This window comes from Coregonus lavaretus (genome assembly GCF_964263955.1).
Source record: "Coregonus lavaretus genome assembly, contig: HAP1_SCAFFOLD_275, whole genome shotgun sequence".
Taxonomy (NCBI): Eukaryota; Metazoa; Chordata; class Actinopteri; order Salmoniformes; family Salmonidae; genus Coregonus; species Coregonus lavaretus.
The window spans coordinates 75,343-96,386 of NW_028166965.1; the positions used below are offsets into that span (position 1 = coordinate 75,343).

General features: G+C 45.5%; 1 protein-coding gene across 1 annotated transcript; it reads right to left on the reverse strand.

Annotated features, from left to right (window-relative positions):
• Positions 1-1,793: 1,793 nt before the first annotated feature.
• On the reverse strand, positions 1,794-20,436 carry LOC311106322 (alpha-protein kinase 3-like; the record flags this gene model as incomplete). The annotated part of the gene is made up of 15 exons (XM_084188429.1): positions 1,794-1,911; positions 2,375-2,563; positions 2,742-2,790; positions 3,119-3,336; positions 3,434-3,522; positions 3,721-3,998; positions 5,698-5,733; positions 5,850-5,977; positions 6,212-6,359; positions 9,938-12,299; positions 15,852-17,850; positions 17,992-18,109; positions 18,271-18,392; positions 18,877-18,915; positions 20,300-20,436. 15 exons carry the CDS (start codon positions 20,434-20,436, stop codon positions 1,794-1,796), a joined length of 6,030 nt encoding a protein of 2,009 aa, XP_084044555.1.
• Between the last annotated feature and the right edge of the window lie 608 nt (positions 20,437-21,044).

Below are 21,044 nucleotides of genomic sequence, written 5' to 3' on the forward strand. Positions count from 1 at the left end.
GCCATAATGACCATCGTTATATTTGGAGGAAAAAGGGGCTAACTTGCAAGCCGAAGAACACCATCCCAACCGTGAAATACGGGGGTGGCAGTATCATGCTGTGGGGGTGCTTTGCTGCAGGAGGGACTGGTGCACTTCACATAATAGATGGCATCATGAGGAAGGAAAATTATGTGGATATATTGAAGCAACATCTCAAGACATCAGTCAGGAAGTTAAAGCTTGGTTGAAAATGGGTCTTCCAAATGGACAATGACCCCAAGCATACTTCCAAAGTTGTGACAAAATGGCTTAAGGACAACAAAGTCAAGGTATGCTACCAAATACTAATTGAGTGTATGTAAACTTCTAACCCACTGGGAATGTGATGAAAGAAATAAAAGCTGAAATAAATCATTCTCTCTACTATTATTCTGACATTTCACATTCTTAAAATAAAGTGGTGATCCTAATTGACCGAAGACAGGGAATTTTTACTAGGATTAAATGTCAGGAATTGTGAAAAACTGAGTTTAAATGTATTTGGCTAAGGTGTATGTAAACTTCCGACTTCAACTGTATATGTCAGATTACAGCAAGTGATACCTCATTATCCACATTACTGATATACATTACATGTCAAATGCTTTCCAGGGTAGCACTCAAAATTCATTAAGAAAACACACCCTGGTCAATAAGAGGCTTAATTTCTATACATTTTATTTTATTTTACAGCCATTGCATCCAGTGAGCATTTTCTATGAATGTCGTACACTGCAACATGAAAACGTAGGGACAGTTACAGTATAAAAAGCACCACGTTGTTATTCACAGTGTCATGGAATACAATATACTGTACATTCTTAGGGCATAGTTTTCTCACCACTGAAGATAACCTTTTACTCCTCAACAACATCCCTTTACATTTATTTGCCCTAAATATGAATGTTGTTGGGACCTGAATCGAGCTGGCGTGCTAACCTTGCGATCTAATATGTGAATTACTACTCCGAATTATTACTAATATGCTATAGGAATCCAGGTAGCCTACCGTGTATAATGTTAAAGCTTTAGCTTAAAATTTAATGGAATCTACTAAATAAATTAAGAATGTATTCATTAGTGAAATTAATGTGTAATTTAATAATTTGAAGGACATACTAGTGTAGTCATTCATTTCATTGTCTCCGATTCTGGCAACAGAGGCGTCATTCCCATTAAAACTGAAGGGGCATTTCATTGTTTATTTGAACACAGAATGAATTCAAAGATGTGGATGAAGCCTCTGTCATGTCTGGCAGCATTTACGTTCTTCCTTCTCCTGGTTTCTTTATTCTCCTGGCCTTCTCTTTCTCCTTCTGATCTCATCTTTCTTTTGGGACGCAGGGCTCTGTGTCTGTCTGTCTCTGTCTTTCTGTCTTTCTGTCTGTCTGTCTGTCTGTCCTGTCTGTCTGTCTGTCTGTCTGTCTGTCTGTCTGTCTGTCTGTCTGTCTGTCTGTCTGTCTGTCTGTCTGTCTGTCTGTCTGTCTGTCTGTCTGTCTGTCTGTCTGTCTGTCTGTCTGTCTGTCTGTCTGTCTGTCTGTCTGTCTGTCTGTCTGTCTGTCTGTCTGTCTGTCTGTCTGTCTGTCTGTCTGTGTGTCACAGCTTGGAGGAGGGGTCACCAGCCTTTCATCCCAGACCGGCTCCCAGCTCCCCCAAAGCTCTATAGGTGGGAGGACAAGTCTGGCAGTAAATCCATATCTGGTTCAGCATTTATTATCTTTATTGAGAAAAGCAGTTGCTTGCTCTCTACGGCCGATGAAGCCATTCTAACTTCAGACAACATTGGGGACATCATTGGCCATGTGCTTGGCGGTGGCTTTGCTGTCCTCTGGCTGTGCTGGCTTTCTGGTCAGCCTGGGGCTTCCTGTGGCCTTCCTGGAGGGCTGGGGACTGAATAGAATATGTACTGTATTAATCAATTTGGTTAGCACAGAAATTCAACTTCTACCTTTTTACCAACAGCCCCCAGACACATGTTGAGAGGCACAGGATCAGCCACAGTGCCCCTGGATGGAGAGGATTTGGGGGTTAAAGGAAAACTCCATCCAAAAACTATATTTTGGTATTTGTTTCATTATCCCATAGTTGATATAGTCCCAAAATGTTTTGCATGTCAGCAATCAAGTTTTCAAAATACAGAAATCTGGCCTGAATGATGCATTTTGCATCCTATGATGCTGTGTTTTAAATGCATAATACGGTCCAGATTTCAGTATTTTGAAAGTTACACATCTTGAAAACTTGATTGCTGACATGAAAAACAATTTGGGACTATATCAACAATAGACTAATGAAACAAATACCAAAAGTTCGTTTTTGGGTGGAGATTTCCTTTAAGTGCAGTGGTTCATACCTGGAGGAGCCGCCCATCTTGCGGTGGAGCAGGGGGCTCCTGGAACCCTTGGGTTTGGCTGGAGTCTGCAGGGAGTCCTGTGTCTTCAGTGACCTCAGGCTGAGGAGGCCGCAGTAGTAGTTACACTGGTGCTGAGAGACAAACTGCTCAAACACATTGGGGTTCTCTGTGATCCTGAGACTTTGGTACCTGGAATAATTACAATAGATTCAATGTTACAGATGAGTAAAGGAACAGTTTGTTGACAGAGCTTTGTGCCACAGTTTGTTATTACAGTATTGTAATTGTAAATGGTCTATGTAATCATGAATATCTCTAGAACACAATGTTCAGAAAATACAACAGAAAAAATTATAGGCCTACCAACCCTTTCGATTTGATGGAAATTCCAACATTTGTGATCTTGAAGTCAACACCTGCAACACAATCACATAAAATTAAAGTTAATTTCACCTGTTCTGTTATTCAGCCCAAACAATGTCCTGGTAGAGTTAGTCATCCGAGACTATGGACACTGTACCTTCCATCCGAGACTATGGACACTGTACCTTCCATCCGAGACTATGGACACTGTACCTTCCATCCGAGACTATGGACACTGTACCTTCCATTCGAGACTATGGACACTGTACCTTCCATCCGAGACTATGGACACTGTACCTTCCATCCGAGACTATGGACACTGTACCTTCCATCCGAGACTATGGACACTGTACCTTCCATCCGAGACTATGGACACTGTACCTTCCATCCGAGTGAGCAGCAGGTTTCCATTGGTCCACTGGAGGATCCAGTGCTGCAGAGCACAACACTTCAGTGCAGCCTCTGAGCCAGTTCTCATGACCAGCCGGCCTGTAGCGTCCATCAGACAGTACCTCAGATAAACCCCCTTCAGGTCAGACTCCACCGTAGCGTGGGGAATGGTGTTGGCAGGCCGGTACATAAGGTAGACTGGGATCACTCTGTGTAACCAAGAAAATACACACACTGTGGTATGACAGAGGAGTAAACAAAGTAGTGAAATAATACGTTTCAAATCATTTTGATGATCTCACTCACTCCAGCGCTACTCCAAAGGTTCCTATCACCCTACATTCCGCAGCAAAGATCTTGCAGTATTCACGAGCGAGGTTCTGAATTCTACATTCCTTTTGGAAAGAAGATTACATTTATGATCAGACAGAAAAACTTGAATTGGGTTAGGGGTCAGAGCTTTGACTAAATGTTTTTGCGATTCCTTTCATAACATCAATAATATGGCCCAATCTTTTTATATTTTTTTACTACCGAGAAACATTGATTCCCTTTAAACATTTAGTTTATGTAAAATAATGAAAACCTTTCACCTGTTGGGTGATTGCCAGGTTCCTCTCGATCAGGTTACTCTCCTCCTTGGCTCCGTAGTAGGCGATGGGGCTCTTCACCTTGATGTAACAGGTGGTCCCAGACTCAAACACCGGCTCCAGCCCATAGATGACCTTCACCCTGCAGGCCTTGTGGGAGCAGCCCTCTCCTATATGGGCCTCCTCCATCATGATACGCCCAAAGAGCTTGCTTCCCCAGACGCCAGAGTCAGCCAGGCCCTTGGTGAACAGCAGTGGGACCATCTCTATCTCCTCTCCCACTGTAGAGAGGAAAGATCATCAAATATAATGCACTGGAAGTGGTATTATGAGGTAGCCTCGTGAGCCGCCTGATCCCACAAGCTTACACGAATGGTTTGCTGAACGGAGCTAACCATTCATGTACAGTGCCTTGCAAAAGTATTCATCCCCCTTGGTGTTTTTCCTATTTTGTTGCATTACAACCTGTAATTTAAATTTATTTTTATTTGGATTTCATGTAATGGACATACACATAATAGTCCAAATTGGTGAAGTGAAATTAAAAAAATAACTTGTTTCAAACAATTCAAAAAAATAAATAACAGAAAAGTGGTGCGTGCATATGTATTCACCCCCTTTGCTATGAAGCCCCTAAATAAGATCCGGTGCAACCAATTACCTTCAGAAGTCACATAATTAGTTAAATAAAGTCCACCTGTGTGCAATCTAAGTGTCATATGATCTGTCACATGATCTCAGTATATATACACCTGTTCTGAAAGGCCCCAGAGTCTGCAACACCACTAAGCAAGGGGCACCACCAAGCAAGCGGTACCATGAAGACCAAGGAGCTCTTCAAACAGGTCAGGGACAAAGTTGTGGAGAAGTACAGATCAGGGTTGGGTTATCCGAAACTTTGAACATCCCATGGAGCACCATTAAATCCATTATTAAAAAAAGGAAAGAATATGGCACCACAACAAACCTGCCAAGAGAGGGCCGCCCACCAAAACCCACGGACCAGGCAAGGAGGGCATTAATCAGAGAGGCAACAAAGAGACCAAAGATAACCCTGAAAGAGCTGCAAAGCTCCACAGCGGAGATTGGAGTATCTGTCCATAGGACCACTTTAAGCCGTACACTCCATAGAGCTGGGCTTTACGGAAGAGTGGCCAGAAAAAAGCCATTGCTTAAAGTAAAAAAGAAGCAAACACATTTGGTGTTTGCCAAAAGGCATGTGGGAGACTCCCCAAACATATGGAAGAAGGTAGTCTGGTCAGATGAGACTAAAACTGAGCTTTTTGGTCATCAAGGAAAACGCTATGTCTGGTGCAAACCCAACACCTCTCATCACCCCGAGAACACTATCCCCACAGTGAAGCATGGTGGTTTATACTGCTAAAGCAACACTGGAGTGGTTAATGGGGAAACATTTAAATGTCTTGGAATGGCCTAGTCAAAGCCCAGACCTCAATCCAATTGAGAATCTGTGGTATGACTTAAAGATTGCTATACACCAGCGGAACCCATCCAACTTGAAGGAGCTGGAGCAGTTTTGCATTGAAGAATGGGTAAAAATCCCAGTGGCTAGATGTGCCAAGCTTATAGAGACATACCCCAAGAGACTTGCAGCTGTAATTGCTGCAAAAGGTGGCTCTACAAAGTATTGACTTTGGGGGTGGGGGGGTGAATAGTTATGCACGCTCAAGTTTTCTGTTTTTTTGTCTTATTTCTTGTTTGTTTCACAAGAAAAAATATGTTGCATCTTCAAAGAGGTAGGCATGTTGTGTAAATCAAATGATACAAACCCCCCAAAAATCCATTTTAATTCCAGGTTGTAAGGCAACAAAATAGGAAAAATGCCAAGGGGGGTGAATACTTTCGCAAGCCACTGTAAGCTTGGGGATCAGGTGCCTCGCAAGGCTAATAATGGGGTGTGACCGGACAGTATTGAACACCAAGTAAATCCTAACAAATAATAGACAAATGTAATCTTACCTTCTTGATCCTCACGCAGAAACATGCCAGAGAGTACTGCAAAAAAGAGACAGAGTAGACAGAATGAGAGATCAGAGACAGAAAGATATAGGAGATAACGTGTTGAAACAAGTCAAACTTCAGAAATTGAACTGAGACACTAGTGTACATACTGTCAACACTGAGTAGGAAGTCTGTTGTGTCTGTCCCGTATTCATTAGTGATGGTGCAGCCATAAACTCCACAGTCTCTGCTGGACGTCTGGACAATAGCCAACGCTACCTGAGTCTCATCTCCTGCACTGGGAAACACACAGGAGTCAGGGATGGACAGAACAGCAAAATAAACAGTTTCAGAAAGCTCTAACTATAGAATTGCTCAGCCACATGGTGTCTCTATAACACCTTTACATTGTGGCCATCAGGAAAACTGGCTTTGATAGTGATTATTTTATTGTTGATCCCTTTTATGAACTCTATTTTCCAAATTTTGGCTACAGTATTTCACGTCAAGGCAGCCTGCATGGAGGACTTACCTTCTTTTAACCTCAGCGATCTCCACCTCATCCCTGAACCACTTGATGGTGGAGTCACTAAGAACGTTGAAGAACTGGCACCACAGCTTCAGATGTCCTGCCGCATCTGAGAAGGGTTCTCCTCTAATCTTCCTGATGACCTGAGGAGCTGGAGAGGGGGGGGGGGGGGGGGGGGGGTAAAGAGAGGAGGGGAGAGAGAGAGTGTGACACTCTGGCTCCGGGACTTTTGTATTTGAGCCAGGGTGTATTTTGTTATGTTTGGTTGGGTGTTTCTAAGTGTTGTATTTCTAGGTTTGGTCAATGACTCCCAATCGGAGGTAACGAGTGTCAGCTGTCGGCTCGTTATCTCTGATTGGGAGCCATATTTATTTCTGTATGTTTTCCTGTGGGGTTTGTGGGTTTTTGTTCCAGGTTCAGTCATAGTCACTGTAGGACTTCACTATCGTCATTTGTTTGTTGTTTTCGTGGTTGCTTTTATTTTAATAAAGTCATCATGTTCACTCCACGCGCTGCGTATTGGTCCGCTTCCTCAGACGGTCGTGACAGAAAAACCCACCATACCAAGACCAAGCAGCGTGTCAAGCGGCAACAGGACCAACCTACACAGGATTTATGGACGCCTCCAAAGGATTCATGGACATGGGAGGAGATACGGGCTGGAAAGGGTCCTTGGGCACAACCGGGAGAATATCGCCGCCCTCGTGAAGAGCTGGAGGCAGCTAAAGCCGAGAGGAGGTGGTATGAGGAGGCAGCACGGAGTCGAGGCTGGAAGCCCGTGGGTACTACCCAAGAATTTCTTGGGGGGGGGCTAAAAGGGAGTGTGGCGAAGTCAGGTAGGAGACCTGCGCCTACTCCCTGGACTGACCGTGGAGAGCGAGAGTACGGGCAGACACCGTATTACGCAGTAGAGCGCATGGTGTCTCCTGTACGCAGGCATAGCCCGGTTCGGTACATTCCAGCTCCACGTATCGGCCGGGCTAGATTGAGCATTGAGCCGGATGTCATGAAGCCGGCCCAACGCATCAGGCCACCAGTGCGTCTCCTCGGGCCGGCTTACATGGCACCAGCCTTACGCATGGTGTCCCCGGTTCGCCTACATAGCCCGGTGCGGGTTATTCCTCCTTCCCGTACTGGTCGGGCGACGGGGAGTATACAACCAGGTAAGGTTGGGCAGGCTCAGTGCTCAAGGGAGCCAGTACGCCTGCACGGTCCGGTATTTCCGGCGCCACCTCCCCGCTCCAGTCCAGTACCACCAGTGCCTACACCACGCACCAAGCCTCCTGTGTGTCCCCAGAGTCCTGTGCGTCCTGTTGCTGCTCCCCGCACTAGCCCTGAGATGCGTGCCCTCAGCCCGGGACCACCAGTTCCGGCACCACGCACTAGGCCTTATGTGCGTCCCCAGGGTCCAGCATGCCCGGTTGCTACTCCCCGCACTAGCCCTGAGATGCGTGTCCTCAGCCCGGGACCACCAGTTCCGGCACCACGCACTAGGCCTTATGTGCGTCTCGGCCGGCCAGAGTCTGCCGTCTGCCCAACGGCGCCTGAACTGCCCGTCTGCCCAACGGCGCCTGAACTGCCCGTCTGCCCAACGGCGCCTGAACTGCCCGTCTGCCCAACGGCGCTTGAACTGCCCGTCTGCCCAACGGCGCCTGAACTGCCTGTCTGCCCAACGCCGTCTGAACTGTCCGTCTGCCAAGCGCTGCATAAGCCGCCCGTCTGCCATGAGCCTTCAGAGCCGTCCGCCAGACCGGAGCCGCTAGAGCCTTCCGCCAGACAGGATCAGCCAGAGCCTTCCGCCAGACAGGATCAGCCAGAGCCTTCCGCCAGACAGGATCAGCCAGAGCCTTCCGCCAGACAGGATCAGCCAGAGCCTTCCGCCAGACCGGATCAGCCAGAGCCTTCCGCCAGACCGGATCAGCCAGAGCCTTCCGCCAGACAGGATCAGCCAGAGCCTTCGGCCAGACAGGATCAGCCAGATCCGTCAGCCTGCCATGAGCAGCCAGATTCGTCAGCCAGCCATGAGCAGCCAGATCCGTCGGCCAGCCATGAGCAGCCAGATCCGTCGGCCAGCCATGAGCAGCCAGAGCCTTCCGCCAGACAGGATCAGCCAGAGCCTTCCGCCAGACCGGATCAGCCAGAGCCTTCCGCCAGACAGGATCAGCCAGAGCCTTCGGCCAGACAGGATCAGCCAGATCCGTCAGCCTGCCATGAGCAGCCAGATTCGTCAGCCAGCCATGAGCAGCCAGATCCGTCGGCCAGCCATGAGCAGCCAGATCCGTCGGCCAGCCATGAGCAGCCAGATCCGTCGGCCAGCCATGAGCAGCCAGATCCGTCAGCCAGCCATGAGCAGCCAGATCCGTCAGCCAGCCATGAGCAGCCAGATCCGTCGGCCAGCCATGAGCAGCCAGATCCGTCGGCCAGCCATGAGCAGCCAGATCCGTCGGCCAGCCATGAGCAGCCAGATCCGTCAGCCAGCCATGAGCAGCCAGATCCGTCAGCCAGCCATGAGCAGCCAGATCCTTCAGCCAGCCATGAGCCGTTCAGCCAGGATCCGCCAGAGCCGTCCAGCCAGGATCCGCCAGAGCCAGCCAGCCAGGATCCGCCATTGAGTCAGGTGCTGCCCCTTATCCTGGTGCTGCCCCTTAGTCCGGTACTGCCCCTTAGTCTGGTGCTGCCCCTTAGTCTGGTGCTGCCCCTTAGTCCGGTGCTGCCCCTTAGTCCGGTGCTGCCCCTTAGTCCGGTGCTGCCTCTTAGTCCGGTGCTGCCCCTTAAACCGGTGGGGGTCATGTGGAGGAGGCTAGGGAAGCGGGTGGTGACTAAGGTGGGGTGGGGACCACGACCAGGGCCAGAACCGCCACCGTGGACAGACGCCCACCCAGACCCTCCCCTAGACTGTATGCTGGTGCGCCCGGAGTTCGCACCTTTAGGGGGGGGTACTGTGACACTCTGGCTCCGGGACTTTTGTATTTGAGCCAGGGTGTATTTTGTTATGTTTGGTTGGGTGTTTCTAAGTGTTGTATTTCTAGGTTTGGTCAATGACTCCCAATCGGAGGTAACGAGTGTCAGCTGTCGGCTCGTTATCTCTGATTGGGAGCCATATTTATTTCTGTATGTTTTCCTGTGGGGTTTGTGGGTTTTTGTTCCAGGTTCAGTCATAGTCACTGTAGGACTTCACTATCGTCATTTGTTTGTTGTTTTCGTGGTTGCTTTTATTTTAATAAAGTCATCATGTTCACTCCACGCGCTGCGTATTGGTCCGCTTCCTCAGACGGTCGTGACAGAGAGAGTAGTGCCAGTAAGAAAGGGACCCCCGACAGACAGGCACAACTAGGTAAAGATAAACACTTACTTATGTTTCAGCTTCCTAACTTTAAGTAATATGGATACTATTTCAGTTAAGCCTCCATTTAAACCCCCCTGGCAAGTAGCTGGCCCCATAGAAATACAATGAATAGAACGGGCGTCCCCAGTCAAATTGCCAGGTTTAGAGGTTGCAAGCCAGTTCTATTCATTCTATTTCTATGACTAACGCCCCATCTCGTGACAGTGTCAAAGCAAACAAGAGTAGGAAGCACGGAGGCTCTCGATAACACTCCCTACTGGAGCTTAGCCAAAGGAAACTACACTGACTCCAATGGTTAATTTAATTGAATAAGACTAGCTACTCTCTAAAAGCATGGCACATTTTTTTTTACACTAAGCTGATATATCTTGAAAGGAGTTTACCTTTGAATGGGTTATGCTTGTCCTTCTCAGCTGGTTTCTCCTCAGTCTTGGCAGTGTCGGTTGTTTCCAGGGCAGGTTCCTGGCTCTGTTTGGGGGACTCTGAGGTTGGAGCCAGCTTCCTCCTACTGAGCAGTGGGGAGCGTCTCTCTGTTGGAGGGGTGTGCTGGCCGTTGGGGGGCTGCAGCAGGGGCGACCTGCGGGACAGACCAGGGGACATGGGAGAGGAGGACTCTGGGGAGAGCCTGGAGCTCATCCTGGGGACCTCCTCTCTCTGGGGGCTCCAGGTGTCAATTGGTGAAGCAGCAACTTCCGGGTCCTCTCCTTTGGGTTTCAGGATTAAGATTTTGCGTCGAGCGCCGGAGGCCAGCTCCTTTGGGGTGGCTGAGGGGATGGGGGACACACTGTCTGATCTCTTCAGCAGCCCAGTACTGCTTTCAGTGACTGGGAAAGATGTTGAAGAGTCTGGCTTTGAATTTTCCTCAACTTTCACCTCCTTGGATGGAGAGCCTTTGCTATCCAACAGAATGGTGGGAACAGGTACTGACCCTTGTGTCTCACTACTTGGGGAACCCTTGGTATCAAACCTTCGTACAGTCTGAGGACCAGGCTGAGGAACATCAGGTTTGCATGCTTCCCTCCGACCTAAAATAATACCAGTATCTGATGAAGAGTCTCTCCGTTTTTCACTGACAGGTTGCAATTTCGGGGTTGCAATGTTGTTTGTAAATCCTGGCTTTTTAGTAGAAATACTTTGGTTCTCAGTGGCACTAGGAAGTGAGCTAGATTCCTGTGAACGCTCCGAAAGGGGAGAAGCACACATTTTGTCTCTGCCATGTTGACTGCTGAACACTGGAGGCAGTGAGTGTGAAGAATCCATCCCTTTGACTGTATTTTCTAGTGTTTGTTGTTTCTCTGCAGTGAAGGTAACCGATGAGATAGATGTAGGAGGAACTGTAATGTCAGAGGACTTCTGCTCTGGAGTAACAAGAGAAGACTCCCTTTGACCATCCTTATTCGCAGCCGGACTAATATCAGCATTATGATCCAAAAGATGCTCCTGGTCTGTACCCATGACACTTTCAATGTCTGTCACTATACATACAGGAGGATTACTGTTCTCTAAAGTGCCATCCATGTCTATGATAGAGATAGGAGGAATATCAAAAGCTTTAGGTGAGGCTTCAGTCATAGCACTAACTATGGGAGACTCACCTCGTTCTGGTTCAGAGGTAGTAAACCTATATTCTACATTTGAAGCTGAAATAGAACCGACAGACGTATCGGTTTCCTTCTTACAAGTGTCTTTCTCAGGTTCCTGCCTGTACTCTGTCTCATCCATCCTCAACTCTGGACTTTGCATTCTCACATTCTGTATGTCAGTTGATGGAGGACATTTAGGTTGTTTGTCTGTGTTTATACTTGGTATAAGGGGCATTGAAATGGTAGCTACTGAAATAGGTGCCTCTGAAATGGGTGGCACTGGATTGGGTGCCACTGAAATTGGTGGCACTGGACTTACTTCTGTAGGGGCACTTTTCTCCATTTGTGACCTTAGAAGCTCGGCATTAGATATTACTATGGCTACAGGTGTTGGGGCTTTTGTTTGTTGTTCTGAGATGTTTGTGTTTGGGACACTTGTTGTTGTGTCTGCCGTCTGGGATGTGTCTGGAATAATAGGCTGAAAGCGGGGATTAAGAGAAGGATTTGGAGAACACATTTTTTGAATATGTGGAATTTGGCATTCTGCTATCTTCAACACAGGTATACTCTTTTCATCAAATAAAGCCACTGCTATACTTTCAACGTTTTTCTTTTCAGGTGCTTTCGTAAGTCTTTCAATTTCACCTTCCTGAACTTTGCTAACTTCATAAACAGTTTCCATATCAGCTCTTCTCTCATAACTGTCTCCCTGTGCATGTAACTCAGACAGATTATTACCCTGTACTTTATCCTCAATTTGTATTTCTGTCTCCCCAACGGTTTTTATAGCTATCTCAACTTGGCCTTGCTGGCCGACTGAGGAAACACTACACCCCAAGGTTTTCTCACCAACACCCAGGCTTTCGAGGGGTGACTTTAGTGGCTCTGTAAAAGGTAATGTATGGCTCTCATTTGATCCCCTGGAAAGATCCCATGTGCCCTGTGTTATTTTGTCAGAGGCCGATTGGCACGGAGGATTGTGCAAAGTAGGAGACCACTTGTTGGCATCTGGTGTGACCTCTCTGTCCGATGACGATGGAGAGCGTTGTTGTGGCGAAGGTGATTGTCCGTCCAGCTTGCTCCGGATGGTTAGTATTACAGGTTCTTGCCTGACAGGTGTTCCATTCCTCTCTCTCGCTGTCTGTCTGTGGTTCTGTGTAACCTTGAGGCACAATACAAGCAGAGACAGATTTCCATTCTGTAAATACTTTGCCACAGTCATATCCATGACACATAAACACACATCATTGTTATATACACATCAAAAACCAGGGTGGAACTTAAAAGCGTTATCTTATGAACAAGTCATCAAAGAGACTGCTGTAAGTGTTAAAGACTACCAAAATAACAACAAAGGCTTGACCTTTTCCCCGACAAAACTGAAATGCATTCCACATCCACAACCTAACAATGTGCAAAGCTCTGTCACCTGCAGATGTTTTTACTAGTTTTAAAATAAATGTCAGTATGTATTTACACATATTCATTTATCCCTGTGTGTAGTGATGGTACCAGTTCTACTCTACACATAGCTGGAGAGCTGGAGGGACACAGCGATCTCAGTCAATCAAAGATAAAAGGAGAGAGGAGAAAGACGATCGCTCTAAATACACTATATATACAAAAGTATGTGGACACACCTTCAAATTAGTGGATCCGGCTATTTCAGCCACACCGTTGCTGACAGGTGTATCAAATCGAGCACACAGCCATGCAATCTCCATAGACAAACATTGGCAGTAGAATGGCTTTACTGAAGGGCTCAGTGACTTTCAACATGGCACCGTCATAGGATGCTACCTTTCCAACAAGTCAGTTCGTCAAATTTCTGTCCAGCTAGAGCTGCCCAGGTCAACTGTAAGTGCTGTTATTGTGAAGTGGAAACGTATAGAAGCAACAACGGCTCAGCCAGGAAGTGGTAGGCCACACAAGCTCACAGAACGGGACCGCTGAGTGCTGAAGCGCGTAGCACGTAAAAATCGTCTGTCCTCAGATGTAACACTCACTACCGAGTTCCAAACTGTCTCTGGAAGCAACGTCAGCACAATAACTGTTAGTCGGGAACTTCCTGAAATGTGTTTCCATGGCCGAGCAGCCGCACACAAGCCTAAAATCACCATGTGCAATGCCAAGCATCAGCTGGAGTGGTGTAAAGCTCGCTGCCATTGGACTCTGGAGCAGTGGAAACGCGTTCTCTGGAGTGATGAATCATGCTTCACCATCTGATGGCTGAATCTGGGTTTGGCGGATGCCAGGAAAACGCTACCTGCTTGAATGCATAGTGCCTCAATTTAAAGTTTGGTGGAGTAGGAATAATGGCTGTTTTTCATGGTTCGGGCTAGTCCCCTTAGTTCCAGTGAAGGGAAATCTTAACACTACAGCATACAATTACATTCTAGACGATTCTGCGCTTCCAACTTTGTGGCAGCAGTTTGGGGAAGGCCCTTTCCTGTTTCAGCATGACAATGCCCCCATGCACAAAGCGAGGTCCATACAGAAATGGTTTGTAGAGATCGGTGTGGAAGAACTTGACTGGCCTGCACAGAGCCCTGACCTCAACCCCATCGAAAACCTTTGAGATGAATTGGAACGCAGACAGCGATCCAGCCCTAATCACCCAAGATCAGTGCCCGACCTCACTAATGCTCTTGTAGATGAATGGAAGCAAGTCCCCGCAGCAATGTTCCAACATCTAGTGGAAAGCCTTCCCAGAAGAGTGGAGGCTGTTATAGCAGCAAAGGGTGGACCAACTCCATATTAATGCCTATGATTTTGGAATGAGATGGTCGACGAGCAGGTGTCCACATACTTTTCATCATGTAGTGTATCTAAATATGGAATGAATCTTGTTTTCAATTTTGCCCTCGCTCTCGTGTTAAGTGCTGAGTGCTCAGACATATTTACTAACTGGAACCCGGTCAATAGATGGGGCAATCCTGTTTTCCAGCTATAACTCTGTTACTTTCTCACAAACTGTTCTTGACTTGACAGCTATGGCTTGTAGTCAAATCACTATAATTCACACAGGTTCAACCCCTCAGATAGAAAGCTTTTAATACTGTCTAATAAAGCTACTGGTGGTGTAGTGTTATTAAACTAATTTGATTATGATATGATTATTACTTCACTTAAAAGGTCATTTGATGAGCCATAGAGATTAACAATACCCTCACAAACACAGTGTAGTCCCACATTACAGGACGAGGAGTGTAATGTTGTAACCAGGTGCAGAGTGCATGTGGATCTGTTGTGAGATTGACTCCTGGTCTGAGCTCATGTTCCTTTAATCTTAGATAAACATAACATTAAGAGATAATTAACTTAGCTGAAATAAGCACCATATATAATTGGTCTGCTGAAATTAGCTCCAGAGGTTTTAATTGGCTCCGGTGTGATTCATGTGTCACTCCATCAGTGAATGAGATAAGCCCAGAATTACTGAAAGGACCATTCACATTACATCTACTTTGATTTCAATATCACAGAACTAAAATATGGTGTTGTGTGAAATAATAGTGTATCCCCTTTGATGAATCAACTAACAAATTATATTGAAATGGTGAGTATGTGAACATTTACAATGACAAGTACAGAAGGGAGAGTATGCTCTTAGGTTCACATTGTACAACAATCTATTGTAGGCCTACACTGGTTTCATTGAAACAAGAAAGTGCAGAATAACCTTTCTCTCTCTCTCTCTCTCTCTCTCACAGTGTTCACAGTGGAGTGTGTGACAGTGGACTATAATAATAATATGCCATTTAGCAGACGCTTTTATCCAAAGCGACTTACAGTCATGTGTGCATACATTTTTACATATGGGTGGTCCCGGGGATCGAACCCACTACCCTGGCGTTACAAGCGCCATGCTCTACCACTTGAGCTACAGAGGACCACGTAGACAGACTAAAACATGGAATGTTTTTAGGTTTAGTGAGGAGACAATGGAATGTGGCTCATTCAAAGGGGTGCTTTAGTGGAACAGAGGTCTGTCTCAGCACTATTTTCACAGTACTTTGTTTCTAGACCTTCCTTGACTTTGGTTCAGTAGAAGGTGCAGTGTTTCAAAAAGCCCTAATAGTATGAAATCATAAATGTCTTCTTTGGAGAGAAAAAACAATCAATGCCTAAAATGATTTACAATTTTTTGGATAAGAGACAAAAAAACGACATCATCTTCCTCTCTGTTCGCCTGGCTGCGACCAACAGTTTAACTGAAAGACGAGGATAACAGTGCAGCTCAACTCTCAAGGATAGCAAACATATTACTCCTCATGCTCTCTGCCTCTCTCTATGTCTGGACCAACCCAAAACCATCTGTACCATTGTGCTTTTCACTCTCATGCCAAGTGTTTTCCGCCACCAAGACCATTCTCTGTAGCCTTAAAGCCTCACACTGTCAAACCAGCTAAGATGGTTGACCTCCCAAAATCCTTATTGCACAAAGCGTACGCACAACATAAGCCTTGAGGTACTCTTCGATCTCTATATTCATGTTTTCAGCCATTCGATATGTAGCAGTGGTAATATAGCTGCTGTCCGTGCCAGCACATGCATCATTACACATAAGTCTTGTCACACAGAGAGGGGCATACTTGTAAAGTCTAATAATAGCCCTGTGGGTGCTTGTGTTACTGATCTGATCTGGCTGGTGTGTGTTGGAAATGTTAGGCGCTCCATGAGCTCATAGGGACAGGGCAGAGACACTCACCACTTCGCCCAGCAGTGCAGGCAGCCGAGACACAGACACATTCTTTGGGCACGTGCTTGTTTCCTCCACAGACAGCTGATCTCCTGACTGTTCACACAGACGCTGAGGCAAGGCAGAGACAGCCTCGCTGCTCTTACAGGGTGTTGTTAGTACTGACTCCACTGAACCCCCAGCAACTTCAACTGTATCTGAGTTTAGCACCACAAGCACTGATGCTGAACCCTTCACTGGGCATTCAGTTTGAGCTTTTAGGGGAGTAGTGGTGCTGTTTAGGTGTTCCAGGGCAGAAGGCTTATCGTCTACCTCCATGTCTGTTACATTGCTTTGATGGGGTTTAATGTCCTCTGGTGTGTTGCTTAACACCTGTGGAGTTGTTACTGAAGGACTTGCTTGTGGTTGTGGCGTAACAGAGTGACTTGGTTGTGGTTGTTGTTTTACAGATGGACTTGGTTGAGGTTGTAGTTGTGGTTGTAGATTCGCAGAAGGACTTGGTTGATGTGGTTGTAGCTGTGGTTGTAATTTCACTGAAGGACTGGTTTGACGTGGTTGTGGTTGAAATTTCACTGACGGACTTTGTTGATGTGGTTGTGGTTGTAGTTTTACTGAAGGACTTTGTTGTGGTTGTAGTTTCGCAGAAGGACTTGGTTGTGATTGTGGTTTCACATAAGGACTTGCTTGGAGTTTCGCTGAAGGACTTGGTTGACGTAGTTGTGGGGTTACTGAGGAACATGGTTGTGGTTTTGCTGAAGGACTTTGTTGACGTGGTTGTGGTTGTGGTTGTAGTTTCCCAGAAGGAGGATTTGGTTGTGGTTGTGGTTTCGCTGAAGGGTTTGGTTGTGGTTGTGGTTTTACTATATGGCTCGGTTGTTGTTGTAACGTCACAGAAGGAGGACTTGGTTGACATGGTTGTGGTTGAGGTTTCGCTGAAGGAGGACTTGGTTGTGGTTTTAGTTTAGCTGAAGGACTTGGTTGTGATTGTGATGAGGTGACAGGAGGAACTGTACTCTGACTCCCCATAATATTGTTATTTCCAACCTTCTGCGTCACCTGAGCCACTGCACCATTCTGACTCTTATTCCCTGAGATGGTTTCCCCTGTAGAGAGGACCCCAGTAGAAGGAGACAGGATGCTAGGCTGTCCGTTGTGTGGTGGGGTCTGTACAGGTACTTTATCCTTCACTTGGACCTTCACTTCTTCCATTACTGACACAGTGTTGTTCAGTGGGGCTCTCTCAGGCTGCTTCATGTATTTTACACTCTCTGTCTTTGAGGCTGAAGTTTCAACAGCACTCTCCACTTCCATGACCTCTTCTGATGACCCCAGTGAGGGTGAGGACTCAACCAGACAGGGTGTCACACTGACCTCTCCTCCTTCACTCATCCCTCTCTCCTCAGGCCCATTCCCTGCTTGGCTATCAGCCGTCATCCCACTCTCCTCTCCATTGGAGATCTTTATCTTCTTCTTGGCCAGTGATGCGTTTGGCGTGTGTGGAGCAAAAGACTTTTGCACTGAATCGTAAACATACGTCAGGCCTTTGCTGCTGCTATTCTCTGTATTGGCTGCCTGTCCATTGACATTGGAAGCCCCAGCCCTGTTAGTTTCCCGCTTTTCTTCTCCCCCCACAGGTGTGTCCTGTAGCCTGGCCTCTGCCTCCCCAGTATGAGCCTGAGCGTTCTCCTCAACCCCTTCATCCTCCACAGAGCAGGGGGCGCTGAGGCTGGGGTCCATGGGGGACCGTCTCTTCCTCTGGGACCGGTCTGGACTGATGGTCCTCAGTGTCTCCTGCCGACCAGCAGGAGACCCGTGGTTCTCCTTGTCCCACAGCTTGGGCTCCTCCAGCTCTCTGCGTGTGTTTTCGGCCTTCAGTTTGATCTTGGCGAAGTACTGCTGATGGATCTTGTACTCGCTCATCGTCCCCACCTCAAGGACTCCAGAGCAAGACACAATGCCTTTGTTGTTCCTGGCTGACGCCTGGTAGATGGCTGCATCCTCCATAGTGCAACTGTAAAGAAAACAAATTATAGATACTTGTATTATACAGTTGCTGCACAATTATTTTACATCGCTATAAATCATTTTTGGGTGCATCAATACAAACCAAACTGACTTCAATACAAATGACAATTATGAGCCTGATACATACTTGTAAATGTGCAATGAATGGTTTTGTCCATTGCGGGAAATGTTGTATTTAGGTAGTCCACAGTATCTGTCCAATTGCAAATCATCTTTGTACCATGTCACTTCTGGAGCGGGGTGACCTGAAAACAAATTGAAACCGAGAGAGAGTGATAAAGACTACATTTCGCACTTACTGTAAAATCTTCAGATAGATAATAGTGGTTAGCAAGTACAACAACCAAGTATGTAGGCTATTACAAACAACGTATTGCACCCACTCACACACCGGAGGAGAGTTTACCTGACACCTCACAGGTGAACTTGATGTTACAGGTTTCAGATACGGCTCTTGACTTTAATGTTGTCTCAAAGGATGGCTGGGTCTCCTCCGTTAAATGTGCCATAACACAATGTAGTGTGCTCCTGCATAACACACTTAGTTACATTTTCAAATTCAAACAAATGTCTCTCACCTGGGCCAAAGCTATTTTCTAAATATGTAATCTTCTATAAGGGCAATGGAAGATAGCCAAAATATGCGGTATATACAATGCAATAGTTTGTAAAATATGTAAACACATTTTTATCAACACATTCAACCCTACATACTGTAAGGTAATGTGATTCCATATCCTAGTGATTTGATTTCCATGGATTGTCTTGCTTTCCATAAGAATTGCAGAGGTCAAAATGGGTGTTATGTAGTTTGTGATGCAATATCTGGTGCAATCCAATATCACTATAATCAAATATAAGCCAACATATTTCACCAAGCACACATTGTTCCAACTTTCATCCTCAATGTCATCATGGGGAGGCAACATAAGTCAGGCTAAAGAAAAGCTAAAAGATAGCAAGTGCTGGTGTTAGTTGAAATGAATTTCATGAAGCAAATACATGACAGTACCTTGATGGCCTGTACTGAGAATAGCTGTGACTGGAGTAGCTATGCAGAGAGGAAGCAAATAGAAGCAGCTCATCAGGCACAATGCATAGGCATTCTGGCATGAAGAAGTGCTCTTACATAAACTATCACCCATTGTCATGCTTTTAATTGCTTATCAAATTGGTTATCAATGCTTTTAATTGGTTATCAAATGATTATAATTGGTTATCACATTTCATTGGTTATCAAATTGCTTATCAAATTCCCATATTTTAGTCCATATGAAATTCATTTTACAGTAATGAGACATACATGACTCTAAATGAATATAGTGCATTCAATACAGAACGCAGGTATTGAAGGATCATTACTGAGTGACAACAAAAACTGCATTTGTATTCAGAAATGTAATTTGAATTGAAAATGAATGAATTCAGATTCTATTTCTGTTGGCACTAATATCACTCCATACACCATAGCTTGAAACATCTTAATTGGTGGATATATCATGGCTGTAATAATGGCCATAAACAGAGTGTTTATGTGTAGGTCTAGTCACTCTGTCAGGTGTTGTCATCTTTTCAGTCTCTCTGCCAGATCATTACGATAGGGTGCTGCTAAGGACATGGTTTGTTTCATTATTTATTTGGAATGACTATTGCCTAGTGTCAACAATAAAACAAGATCAAACCACTGACAGTGGAAAAACACTAAGTGACGTCATCAAGTATTACATGATGATGCAATCTGTACCATTAATATTTTACTGAATTACAACTAAGAATACTTGTTTTAACTTGACTTGATAGTTCATACTAGGTTGCAGCACGCACTTGGTCATAAGTGGACATACCCAGTAGTAGGAAGATTGGATTTTCATCAACTTTTCTTCTATTTTTGGGATGCATTTTGGAAGACGGTTTGAATTTACACAGGCTTATGCAGTGAGTTGCAGTTTATTTATAAAGAGCTGAGAGCTGACCTTCATGATCATAGCTTTTTATGAGCTGGTAGTGAGTGTTGCCTATCAGCTGGCCATTCAAACAGCCTTAAATACAGTAAACAACACCATGGAAACCAACTATGACTTTGATATGTGGTTGTCTCACCCAGTTACCTTAAGATAAGTCGCTCTGGATAAGAACGTCTGCTAAATGACTAAAATGTAAATGTAATGTAAATATAACTAACACAACTATCTATAACTAACTAACACACTGAGAAATCATTTCAATCCAAGCCATCCAATCATTTTAATTGAAAATGGCATTATAAATTCCATGTTTATTGTTTTATTGTTAAGACCTCATAATGCAATGATGCTGAATCAATGGTTAAACTTAATTTCAAAAGGAGAGGGATGTGGTAATAAACAGATTATTACATTCTTGTTGCTTGTTTAGGTACAGTAATATTTCCTGTGTTGGGTTGCAGGGTTGTGTACCTGTTTTCAGGCCTGACACTAGAGAGGTAGCTGCGGCTGCTGGCTCTGCTACTCCCTATGACATCATCTCCATTGTGGGAGCTGGACCTCCCGTCCCCCGCGGAGTAGGAGCGTGTCATCAGCCTCCTGGAACTCATTCTCCAACAGATAGAGTTTCTCTTTCAAACTTAAATTCCCAGGAGAAACTTCCTCAGAGAAGTCGACAGATGATGATGTCAATCCACCAAACAAATGAGGTTTTCTTCTGTGGCGGTTATCTGTTATGGTCTAAATCTGGGAGAAAGCAGCTGAAAGAGAAATTAAAATGACAGTAAGTTATTTTGAATAATAAGATACAAAATCAAGATGATGCCCCTTTTTGGTAAATATTAATGAAACCTCTTCTATTATCTTCATCAATTGTAGTGTAATGCCTTATACTATAGAACCTGACATCAGCAACAGAGATGTTTGGTAAAAGTAAGTTGTTATGTTCAGTTGGTAACACATCCATGATATCATCATTCATCGACAAGCTATCTACCATCAGATCTGTGAGGTAAACTCACCATTCATAGCTTTCCTTTTGTCTCTTTGTAGATGGACCCACCACTCTCTCCGGCTCAAGGCACTGTGCAATTTCCAATCAAACATGAGCATGCGTAGCCCGCCAAACCTATTTATAGCAGGCCTACAAATAGGCACAAGAGCACATCACATTTTCCAAAACTAGCCTTCAAACCATTTTAAGTACAATACCCCACCA